Source organism: Haemaphysalis longicornis, unplaced genomic scaffold (assembly GCF_048455015.1).
Source record: "Haemaphysalis longicornis isolate Haplotype H1 unplaced genomic scaffold, Haemaphysalis longicornis Haplotype H1 scaffold_4, whole genome shotgun sequence".
Classification (NCBI taxonomy): Eukaryota; Metazoa; Arthropoda; class Arachnida; order Ixodida; family Ixodidae; genus Haemaphysalis; species Haemaphysalis longicornis.
This window is the reverse complement of record NW_027526361.1, coordinates 56,001,925-56,013,736: the sequence shown is the minus strand read 5'-3', so window position 1 is coordinate 56,013,736 and position 11,812 is coordinate 56,001,925. Positions and strand designations below refer to the sequence as shown.

Genomic DNA, 11,812 nt, shown 5'->3' with positions numbered 1-11,812 from the left:
GAAAAATCTTCACGGAACATGATGCCTCATCAATGACTAAGGCACTAGCTTTGACCGAAAGGAACCGTTTATGGTCCCTGCCGGAGTAACATCCCGTTTTTTTTTTACTTGCGTAGATAGGAACAGAAGGCATAACTATACCAAAGTAAAGTACTCTGCTCTTGGCCTCAAAAAAGACCCCCGGAAATGAGGTTGTCTACCCGGCTCTCTTCACGAAGAACACTGAGATATCGACGTCGGAGATATTTCACTATTTGCAGATAATCTGAGCTGGGATTTGTTCGTCGCTCCCGAACAATGAGAATGCGTCGACAAGGCCCATCTTCGTCCGCCGATGGTGGGCTTACTTCAGAAATAGGGTTAATGACACGTGATAAGTTAAGAAGATGGCCAAATCAGTACATAAGTTTGAAGACGTCATAACAATCACGCATTTTGCTCTGTTTAAGCTTTAAGCGGGCAGAGGTTTATCCAAGAAGACCCAGACTCATAATTTTGTATGTGTGAACGTTGTGTACCCAATTATGGGCGAACAAATCGATACACTTAAAATCCGATTATCTAACAGGAATCACAATATCCCTGCCTTCGAAAAACTAAACAATCAATAAAGTTATAAAATAATGAAAATAATGCAACAGTAATGTAAGTGTGACCTTATGAAACTTTTTCATATCGCAGCAATGTGGCCGGAATGCGTTAGGACATATCGCAACGAATCTTGATAACACAGGGTAGCCCACCTATGCTGTCACATTCTCACACGTGAGCAGGCCTAGGGGTCTTCCTCAATTTTTTATTTCGTTTGTAGTGTAGAAACAAACTTGCATGCGTTAAAATAGACTTACCGCGAACTTTGCAGGAGTTTGAAAGTCGCGGTTGTTTTCTGGTCGAGGCTGCTCATAAGGAGAGCCTTATAAAAAAAATCGCTTGAGAGTAAATAAATTTGAGTAGCGACATAAATATACTGAGAAAATTTTTAAGACTATAGTTGAGCTACGGTTCCACAATTCAGCGGTTAGTTTGTGCACTCTTTTATGTCGCGCCTTGTCTCAAGCGGCCAGGCGAGAGCGGGTGTATTCCTGCGCCTGCACACACTAGCGGAAGGCGGCGAGGTGGCGGTGCTTCGGCGCGCGAACGGCGAGAGTTGCGCGGTTCCCTCCGCGCGTGGCCGGTGCGAGGGTCGACGGCGAGCGGAAAACCAGTCGGCTCGGCTCGCTGAGGCAGCCGGTGTGTTGGTGGGGCGAACGTTGACGATGGCAGCCTACGCTTCGTGACTCCCCGCGTGCCTGCGACACCCCTCGAGGAATACGCGTACTGTGACACTGCTGGAGGATTGATTGCTCGTGCGTGTGTGCCGTCTGCGCGCTTTCTTGGCTGGTGTGCCGTCCTGCACCTTCGAATTCGGCGGAACCATGCGTCTCCTCACGGACGGTGGACTTCTCTCGTGGTTGCTTCTCGTCACAGGTGAGGCTTAGCGAGCAGCAGGCTGTTCAGCGTACGCGCTTCTGTGAAGTTTCGATCTGTTAATCATAACTGATTGGTAGAGCTGCGGAATTTTGTGCGATTCCCACGTGTTTGTTGAAAGTTTCGTTCTTCGCTATAGGCCTCGTGCGCTCGTTTGGAGGCGCCACTGAATTGGAACCGGTGGCGCCCCCTCCGGCGCCGCGCCGCATTTTTTGCTTGTCCGCCGTTCCGTGCAACGCAGCTCCGCAAGGCTTTCTCTATGGCTCGGCCGCGTCCGCGCGAGGCCAGCATGACGGCGCCAAGCGGATCGTGCGTGCTGTATTGCGGTTTTAGTAAAATACAGAGCCCTGAGAAGTATTTCAAGGGAAGTTGCTTCAGGCGCGGCATCAAGCTTTACGCGAGCAACCACGTGTACGGCGTAAAAGAAGAAATCCTCAGCGAGACGGCGCCGTCTGAAATCGTGGCCAGGTGCATTCCGCAGATGAAGAGCACTTGCGACTACGACGTGCGGCTGGAGGTGAGTGAATTGTATTTGAGATACCCTTATGTGCTTATTTCACGTACATGGTGATTTGTTTTGTTTATGTAGTTGTCGCCGAACCCAAGGCGCATTGTGCGAGGCCGCTGTTCGTGCAAGGCTGGCTGCCGCGGTTGGTGTAAACACGCGGCGGCGGTGGCCGTTTTCATAAACAGCCACGAGGAGAAATCGTGCACGGAGTTGCCGCGTGCTTGGGGGAAACCCTCTGCGCGACCGACCCTGGACACGAAGAAACAGATAAAGGAACTCTTTGCAAGTAAGCACGAGGAGCGCTTTCTTGAATTGTTCAGATTATTCAACATTGAAGCATGCGTGCTTTTTTGTATTGCATCATACAACTTGATAATTATTTATACAGGTCGCCCCTTGCCTGCCCCAGTACTCAAACCCCTGTGCCCGAAAACGGTACATGCCCAATTCTCGGGCGTGAGGTGTGCGTTCGCGGACATGATCGCGTGCGAGGACAGCCACGACGAAAATGCAGATCCAACTGGTGCTTCCACAGAAGCTGTAGACGAAAGTCTCAATCTCGGCATCGAGGTTGTCAGATCGCTGCTCGGGGAAGCGCGAGAAACGTACGCAACCATGCAGGTGGCGAGCGTGGTACCCCTGACAATAAACAGGTGCAACCTGCTCGCTATGCTGGAGCAGAGAGAGGAAACGTATTACAAAACGTTTGTTAAAAAAAGCGTGGAGCAGATAGCGGAGATCGCGCTTTTAACCCTGGGCCAGGCTGCTGTAGACAGGTTTGTTATATCTGCAGCCTTTATGTGCTTCACAGCGTGTTGTGCATTTTATACAAAATGGCACATTTTGTCGCAGATGGCACCAAGAGCGGAAGCACCGCATCACAAGCACGATGGCCCACCGCATCAAAACGAGGAGGACAGTTTGAAGCACTTGCAGCTGCACTGGCTTCACAGCGCCCATTCTGGGCGCGGTCCTGCGCGGTCCGAAGAGGAGCCTGCGCTCCTCTTCGTACGGCTTCCACGGAAAGGAATAAAAACTGGTTTTCGGGAGCTTGTCAGCAGTGTTGGCGTAGCTGTTATGGCATCCGTAGACGCAACAGTACACTGATTTGCGTGTTTTCGCCCGCACAGGCGCCATCCCGCAACACTTCGTTACCGGCGGCGGCTGACTTCGCTAAGACCCGGACAAGCAAAAAATGCCGCGGAGGCTGCCAGGTGGCGCTGCGTGTACGGCCGAAGTAGCAGCGCACTAGCCCTATAGTACCTGACAGGTGGTTCAGCGTGACGTGATGTCGCTTTGCGAACCGTTAACTACACATTCTCAGTTAGTTCAAGCAACTTGTATCAAGCGTCCTTGGTTATAATACTCATAGTGTTGATACAAGCGACGTCCGAGTCCAAATAGTCCGTTGAAAGTGACTATTGCCGAAGTGGCCGTTGCGAGCACGTTTGAAAGCTCTTCCGCGCGCGCGTTCCGCTTGGCGTGCTGCGTTCAAAAAGAACGTAGCTACGACGGCTCGCATCTTGGCTAGCACAGCAGATTGTTGCTCATTGCAAGCCACCGTTCTCTGTTTGATGACTGAAGAGGCCGTATCCGTTCGTAACTGATGTTTATTGTCGCGCAGTGAATGTCAGGTCGCCCGTGTCCATGGTAAATGTCGTAATGCGGGTCGGACATTTTCGTAGCGTTTCGGAAGTACAAAACGTCTGGGTGCGATGAGAAAAGAGTTTTGTTTTTGTGGCCAAGGTGGCCAACTCTTCGCAGTTTGCAGCTGGTGCAGTGGAAATTCTGCGCACTCGCAATTTTATGGAAGCTTAAGCTTGCACTTAATGGTCGTCCACAAGACTAAACTAACGATTAATTCTGGTGTTCCATGATCGATGCAAGTGACGGAGGATGTCATGTACGCGCACGTACCACGCACGCAGGAGAACTGGTGTGCGCGCGATTTAGAATGGCTGTCTTGCTCAGGCAGTAACGAGGTCTCTTCAAAACATGCGAAACACGATGGTATGTTCTGTGAACTGCTTGCGACGAGCCAAGAAAGATCGCTTGCTTTCTACGCCAGCCAGTGTGCGGGTAAAATTAGTCGCAGAAGCGAGCCGTCGTTCAGTTAGTCGAAGAATTCGGGTGGTTAAATTCTCTCCCAAGGGGAAGCAATGCCGGAAAAGGCGAAGACGGCGGGCGGTCTTCGCGTACCAAGCTCGAATGCTTTTCTGCGACAGAGGCCTTGAGCACCCTACGGCTTTGCCTGCGGAGACCGTGCCATGCACCATTGACTTCCGGGATGGCCTCGCGGTTGGCAAATTGCCTTTAGCGAGTCTCTTTCCAGGTCCCGTCTTTGTTGTGCTTCGGTAGAAAACAGTGGGCCCAGGTAAACGAAGAGGAATTCTTGGGTCGCCGGCGGAGTTTAACGCTCTCTTGCACACTGCCCGAGGGAAACGAGAACTGCGCACAACTTGTTGGAGCCGATAGTAGGGACTAGCCGTGCATACCCTACAACCCAAAAGGCAGTTGATCGATCAGGTACGCGCCATTAGAAAGGGACTGCGAAGCTTATATGTGGGTGTATGCGGGCATCACGACCACTCCATTGGTGGTTTGTTCGATTTTGCATTCACGTTCTGTCGGCATCTTCGTGAAAGGGAGACTCAAGTAAATTTGTGAAACTTCTGTTTTTTGTTTGCATTACATAGGTCGGCTCAAATAAAAACTTTGCGTCGTTTATACGGTCGATAAAGCAGTATTTAATATATAAAGCCTAAAAGAATGAGAAATACCACGCGACATTTGCGGCGGCCGCAACAACTAACGGCGGGGACGCGTATTCGAGATGCGATGTGATTAGACGATGTACAAGATTAGAATTGCAAGAAGTTTCGGTTAATGTTCTGCGCAACAACATGCTTAGCATCCGAGGTTTTCGTTGGCTGGGCATTCTCGATATTGAGGAATCGGCATACCGCGATTCTTCCATGTTTTCGGCTGTCTAATGCGTCAGATAGGCCGGCCAGCACCGCGTAATGTTCTCTAGCCTAGGCGTACTCAATGGCTGAACGCCCTCCGCGTCATAGGAGACGCTCAACTGCAAGGTGCTTCGCCCCAAATTTCGGAGCTTTCCTGGCTCGCCACGCAGTAGCGCAGTCAAGCCAAGCCATCTAGAGTGAGCGCCATACGAAACGTCATTAGAAATCGGCAAGCAGGATGCAGAGAGGAGGACAGCACTTTAGAATTAATTTTTATGAGAAATAAAGTCGCGTAAACGCGCGGAGAGCGGTCGAAAAATGGCCCATGAACTCCAGACTACAATTTGCGCAAGGAAGTCCACAATGTTTACGAATCACTTCAAAGTACCTTTAAGTGAAGGGTGAGTAGGGTTTCTGAATGAGGAGAAACTTGCATTTTTATTCCAGAAGAGATACTTGGTCGTCTTTTAGGGTTCCCTTACCGATTTTCATCATGAGTGGTAGCGTCCAGAGCCACATCGACGAACTGCATGCGTGCGTTCAACGTTCTCGTCGTTAAGCGGAAATTGCTGCAAAATGGAACAGTCGCTGAAATGGAACGACAGTCACAGAATCGCTGGTTTTGTCAGCTAACTTATTAGCAAACAGACGGCTGAGTAAAGCGAACTCTCGATAAAGAGGTTTCACTGGGCCCATCAGCTTCCGTTTGCCGATACTCTATTTTGCAGTCGCCAGCGAAGATAGAAAGAAAATACGATAGATAAATACACGATATACGAAGGAAACGCGATGGGAAAATATGCGAACTAAGATACACAAGATTCGAGATAGTGATTCATGGAGACAAACAAACAAGGCGGGTGTGGTGGTAAGGGTTGTAATTTGCAAAGCTTGATGGGGAACAATACTTTTATACAAAAATTATGCGATACCATGACATTCATAGTTGCAAGAGATCAGGAGGAGCGTGTGCTGCAAAATTTGCGTTGGCGCTGTGCGATGGTTGGAAGCCCACTTACAGGAGGAGCACGTGGTGCAAGGAAGCTTGCTCTCTCCTTACAACGCAGTGCCCATTTTCTCGCCGGGTGTAGTGCCGGGGGGGACATTCCTTTTGTTCAGCCCCCAGGCCGTCTGCTGCCGTCTCGGCACGAGCCCATTCCGAGGCGCCGTGCCCGCACTGGGGGATGAAGGGCCGCGCTCTTCCTGTCTCCTCTAAGGTCTGGGGGTTCCCCCGGAGTGTTTTCTCTTGTCCGGAGAGGTTTTTGTCGGAAGATCTACCTGGCCAGGTATTTTCTGCCCCGAGCCCGGGGGGCAGATGGCGGGGCCCTCCTACTCGCTCTTACCTGTAAACACACGCTCCGTCCTCTTCCAATCTCCCCGTCCGCGTCTCTCTCCCTCTCTCTCCCCCTCTTCCCGACAGGCGACAATGGGGAGCGAGGCAGCTGCCTTGCGGGGAAGCGACGCCTACGCGCAGCGAGCGCTTCCTGCTTTCCCTGCAGCGTTGTTCGCCCGCCTGCGGGGCCGGTGTTGTTGTGTTGTTCGCTCTGTGTACCTCAGCACCAGCCTCGCAGATTGATCGCGCGTTTTGGAGGAGCGCACGAGAAGTGGCCAACGCTGATCCGCTTCTTCGGGGCTTCCTTTTAGAGTCTCGCTTTTTTTTTTTTTTTTTGCCTCTGTTTTTCTGTTCACAAGAACTTACCACGTGAACATTTCGTGTCTTCTGCGAGTTGTTTGCGGCCTGCGCAGCGCGGTCCACGCGAGGCGATGTATCGGTTACGGTGCAAACGTTGCCACTACTCGTGTAAGCCTTCTGAGTATGCACGTACCGGCGTACCGGCTGGGTAAACATTTCAACCGGGTCGCCTTGCATGCCGTCGTTGGAAAAGTCTCTTTCGCGCCAGGAGAAGGATCAAAAAATAAATAAATTAGGGCGGAATTAGGAGGAATTCACCGCTTTAGAGAGCGCGAGCAAATAAAACTCAATTATGCGCCCTTCAGCCACGTGTCTGCGTTCCGTACTCCCGAGCGAATACCGCGCCCCGTCGGCTCTTATTTTCGTGTGAAAGGCGGGAACGAGACGAGGAAATGATAAACAGCCTGGAGATTGCGGCGGCCGGCGCTCGTTTTTTCTCTCATTTCCTTTGCGCCAGCATGCCCTCACTGTGGCGAGATGAGTCACTAACTATACCCGGCTCAAAGCTTGAACCACTGCCAGCATTCTTGCGGCTGGCTGACAATAGCCGCTACGCTGCCTACCAAGTCGTCGCTACATTTTTTGCCGCCCTGTCACGTTGTAGCAAATGCAGGCCTTCCCTTCTGCACGAGCAGAGACGGGTGAAAAGCGGAGGGCTACTATCTGAGGGCAATTACTGTAGCGCTGGGGTTTATTCCCGTTTTTGTTTGTTTGTTTGCTTTTGTTTGTGCCGCTAAATAAACCGTAATGTAGTGCTATAAAAGCGACATCCGTGCCAGGTTGAGAAAACAAGAGTCTGTGTTACGCGTACCCGCGCTGATAGGAGGCATTACATTCGTTACACAACTGCCGGATAATGAGAACTGCTTGCTTCCTTCTTTTACGCCACAGCTTTATTAGCAGCGTATTTGTTCTTTGTTTCTGTTTTACAAATATCCCATTCAAATGTGGTACGCGATAACAGACCACGTAGTTTGTACGCTACGCAGCAAAAGCCCTGCTGTTCACAGGTGACGTTAGCTTCATTGTGTACACTCGGGCAGGCACGGTCGAGCCCTCACGGTTTCCCACGCCGCCGCGTATTGTAAACTCTTCTTCGCCCTTGGGTAGACGCCTTTTTATCTAGCGTCGGGTGTCCAGGAGTAAAGCGCTGATCTGCATATTTTTCATTTAGGAGTGCCGTGTAGTAAGTTACCCTCACAGAACTCTCGTCATTCGTGGGGAACTTTGGTGTTATCTTATCCTTGCTTCCAAATGTAATTAGACGGAGTCGGTAACTTTTCCTCTGTCCCGACGCTGAATGGGATCCTGCACTCGCTTGCCTTTATTCGCATCACATAACGCATACATGATGCTGGAGGCCCGCTGAAAAAGCTGTCGTAAAGGCAGCTTGACAAGTCCGAAGGCCCCCGCATTGGCAACTTTAGGCGGTGATCAATAAGGTAACCCTGTGACCTGTAAGACCTGCGTTTCATAACCCGTTGGTTGGGCGGTTTCGAGAACAGCGATGGTTGGGCGGTTTCGAGAACAGCGAGGGCCGTTTCGAGAACATCTGTTTTCGTACTCAGACCATATGACTCTTATTTTCATTGAATACAGCTTCTTTGGTCTGAATGTGCGTTTGGCAAAGGAGGAGGAAAAAAAAACTTTATATTCAAACGCACCATTAAGCGTCGAGAATGTCCCGGGCCAGGTTCACCAACGCCAACTGGTCCGTTAGCTCCATGGTCTGAGGGTAGCCAAGTCTGCCGCGTTGAAAGAGCGACATGGAAAGTAGCACCTTTGCTTCAATCCCCATTTTGGCAAAGGTGTTATATTCCATGTCGTCGCCCTTTTTTGTCACCTAGCCCACTTTGGCGCGTTGGTCTGTACCGTGTACGCAGACGCTGAAAACGTTCTCGGGCAGCATTCGATGCCCTGAATCACCGAGTAAAAGCGAGAAGTCGTCTGTACAAATGAGAAGTGGCCCTTCAAATGCTTGGAAGAGGAGGAGAAATCGATGGCCTCAGCAGAGTTTGATTGCATAGCAGACTTTTGCCGCGGGTGAATTACTAGCAGTCGGAGTTCTTTTATGCGGGCAGAATGTCCCGCACACGGAGTTGTGTCCCGTCTCCGCCCGAGTTTGAACCACCTTTCGGCATCAGCGTTGCGCCGTCGTGACTTTTTAGGACGATCATCGGTAACTTGTCTGTGTGGAACAAAGAATGTTCAACCGCTGGCCATCCTGATTAAAAATCCGCCGTGTTCCTATACTGCGGCAGAGATTAGCAGAAAATAAAAAAAGAAAACATCAGAAAGTTCCGAGAATAGCAGGGGAATAGTGATTTCAGTCAAATATACCGGTAACGTTTCCTCTGAAGTTTACCAGCTTCGCGTACGTGGGCATTCTTTAAAATTCCTCCTTCACCTGATCAAACCAGCCGTGCCAGCCTGCAGCCACCTCGGTGCAGTGAAGGGCTGTTGGCTTGCCCTCAACATCGGTGTCTGCCATCAGCCTTTTCCCCCGGGGCGAGATACCGCCAGGCGGTGTGCACCCTGGTCGTTTTCGACAGGCGCCACCTGTCCCCCCTCCTCCTTATCAGGCCGGTGTTACAGCTGGCACCGCGTCGGCGTCGCATCGTCGTCCGGACTGGCTCTCCATCTCTTTCGTCTCTCCTTCCCACAACAGCCGCACGTCCCCTGCCTGGACCCTCCGGTCCTGCACCGGCCCACGCGACTGTCCGCCGGGAGTAGTTGGCTGCCGAGATAGCGGCGCTCCGTGGATGGACGCGTGGGCTCGCCGTCAGATAGAAGGCCGTCGTCGCCGCGCTGTCCGCGCGAGTGAAAGCTCTTTTAGCGGCGCCCAAGAGAAACCTGCCTGATGACATCGAAAAGCGTGCTTTTGCCGCCCGGGCTTGTGTGTTCACGAACGTTTCCTCCTTCTTTCTTTCTTTTGGTGCTAGGGTGTTTGTTTTTGAGCACGGCAACCGGTTCAACCGATCCGAGGAACCAACCGAAGCAAATGTTTCACGTAAACATGGCCGCCAATGAGAGCGTGACGTTAGTACAGGGCTAATGGCTGTTTTGATATCTTTCTCTGATGTCGCGTTGCTGCGCCTTGAGGAAACAGCGCATTTCTTCTGTTGGCATCACGGGGCTATTTGTTCGAGAACGGGGAGGGTTATACCGCGTGCGCAGGTCCTTCTTTGACACGGTTCGTTTAGTGTCATTTGAAAATCGGCGAATGGCTCTGTCCTATTGTAGATCAAACAAATGTTCTCAGTAGACACCAGTTGTCTTTTTTTTTTTTCGCTGAACACGTTATCAAAATTATGTTTTGTTCCAATTTCCAGGTATATTTACTTCACCAACGTAATTTTTGTGGCGTGAAATGAATAATTTGTCAAGTACCCTCATCAGTTCCCACTCCCGGGAGTGCGACACTCCCCGGCATTTTACTCCACAAGAAAGTCTTCCGCTCACGGTCGGTGATTTTTTTCCTCTGTGCCGCTTCCGTTATGCGGTGTGGTGTTGTCAAAAAGATACGAAAAATGCGTACCGTAACAGCTTTTCTTTGTTTATTTATTGGTTGTTTGTTTGTTTACGTACTGCCTCTTTCGAAAAAAACACTTGAACTGACGCATCAAGTGCGCCTAGAAAGAAGCACCACCTTACGACGTGAGCCCGTATCAGCACCCAAAATAAGCACCCACGCAGCGTACGCAGGACATTTTCTCCTCCTATCCGCGCCACGTTTGCGTTAATTTCCTCCAAATGCGAGAGGAAACAGGAGAGCTTGATCGTGTTCTTTCCATGCGACATGGATGGTCGGGCGAGACTCTCGTTGGCACGGCATTCTCGCGATTTCCTCGTCGACATCCAACAGATGCTGCTCGTCCTTGCTCGGGGCACTCTTGGCTTTAATGAACAGCCAGCTTATAACGGTTTTCCCGTGCTGCCTGCGGCGAGAACCCACGCTATTGGCACACTCCAGCTGCGCAGATGGCGTTCCAGCTATTACCGAAGCGGCTACTGCCTCACTCGATGGACATTCTTGAGGACTAGAATTAACGCTCAAATGGCAGCCACGGCAGAGCATCTGCGTGCTTTGCCTTTGCCGGAACCCCGTCCCCTGCATCAACCTCCGCAGGCTTCAGAAAGCTTTAAGCTACGTGCACACTAGCGTCGAACTTGTCGCTGGCGGCACTCGGCAGGGCGGCACGGAAATTTTGACGTTAGTGTGCACGTACCTTTACCCAACGTTGGCTTTACCAGCGCGGTTTGAGCGGCAGCTGAGGGCTGACTGTCCCACCGAGACCTCCGCGCGCGCAGCCACATTTGCGTAATTCACTCCGCGGCCTAACTTGTCCTGCCTGTTTTAAACCACTCCACCGCAAAACAAGTTACGTCCTCCGCGACGCGTGACTGGTGGTCGGAAGCGATAACGGCGTCGTAACACGCGGCCACCGTCGCGAACGCGCTCTGCGGTAGCCGCCACGACGACGCACTCGGTCCTGCTGGGCCACCTCTGTACGTCTTGTTCTCCTTCCTCGACTGCCGCCCGGGGCTGCGTCGTACCGCCCGCCGTCCCGGCTCTCCGGCGGTGGCTGGCACCTTTTGCCGAGGTCAGGCCATCGCGAGCAATCGATTCCCCCCCGAAGCCAGACGGGATTCCTTCGCGGCCCGGGCCATCTCCTCCGGCGCCTTCTCGCCTTGGTACTTCTTTTTTGACACGCGCATCGCGACGTTGTTGCAAGGGCGCCATCGCGTGTGTTCGCCGGCTTCGTACGCCAACAGCGTCACTGCTGCGTGCACCTATTTGAGCCTCCCAAAAGTACGTGTCACTAGCTGGCGACCGAACCGCGCGTGAGCGTTTTTGGTGCGTCAGAAGTAAATACTGGCGTGACAAAATCGACGTCGTCCTGCTGGCAAAGCCTTTGAAGGAAGAGTTGGGCGTCTTTCTGGAGAAGAGGTGCGACGTCATCATGAGCAGCGTAGGTTTTGAAGGTCTGAGACAAAGTTGCAGACTGGGGAAGGCTTTTTTTTTTTTTTAATTCACGTCGTGGTTTTTTGTCGCGTTTGTGCATGTTCGCTGCAACGCGGGAGGTTTACCTCGAGGACCTCATCACGGACCGCAAAGAACCAACGTACCTAATGGGCTAACGCACCTAATTCAGGGCGCGCTTTAACCGTTGGGTC

The 11,812-nt window shown here is 51.7% G+C and overlaps 2 protein-coding genes across 3 annotated transcripts in view; both read left to right on the top strand.

Moving 5' to 3' along the window:
• Positions 1 to 1,115: 1,115 nt before the first annotated feature.
• The window catches only part of Ed (hemicentin protein echinoid), a 147,407-nt gene continuing 136,710 nt past the window's right edge, over positions 1,116 to 11,812 (top strand). The window contains exon 1 of the mRNA XM_077706806.1: positions 1,116 to 1,467. Coding sequence (XP_077562932.1) covers positions 1,416 to 1,467 — 52 coding nt within the window. The 5' untranslated portion in view covers positions 1,116 to 1,415. The remainder of the gene's footprint in view (positions 1,468 to 11,812) is intronic.
• LOC144178731 (uncharacterized) lies at positions 1,601 to 3,196 on the top strand. 2 transcript variants are annotated; one of them, XR_013324055.1, is made up of 3 exons: positions 1,666 to 1,984; positions 2,057 to 2,261; positions 2,828 to 2,985. XR_013324055.1 is itself a non-coding variant. In XM_077706807.1 (2 exons), the coding sequence occupies exons 1-2, from the start codon at positions 1,727 to 1,729 to the stop codon at positions 3,080 to 3,082; spliced, it is 513 nt and encodes a 170-aa protein (XP_077562933.1). In that variant the 5' UTR covers positions 1,601 to 1,726; the 3' UTR covers positions 3,083 to 3,196. The 2 variants fall into 2 exon arrangements, 1 of the variants encoding a protein (XP_077562933.1); XM_077706807.1 differs by lacking the exon at positions 2,057 to 2,261 and having other exon boundaries at positions 1,601 to 1,984; positions 2,828 to 3,196.

Bases quoted from the DNA above. Each gene is read 5' to 3' on its own strand.
- LOC144178731 (XM_077706807.1), top strand. From the start codon at position 1,727: ATGGCTCGGCCGCGTCCGCGCGAGGCCAGCATGACGGCGCCAAGCGGA. The intron at 1,985-2,827 runs GTGAGTGAATTG...ATTTTGTCGCAG, and splicing joins ACTACGACGTGCGGCTGGAG to ATGGCACCAAGAGCGGAAGC.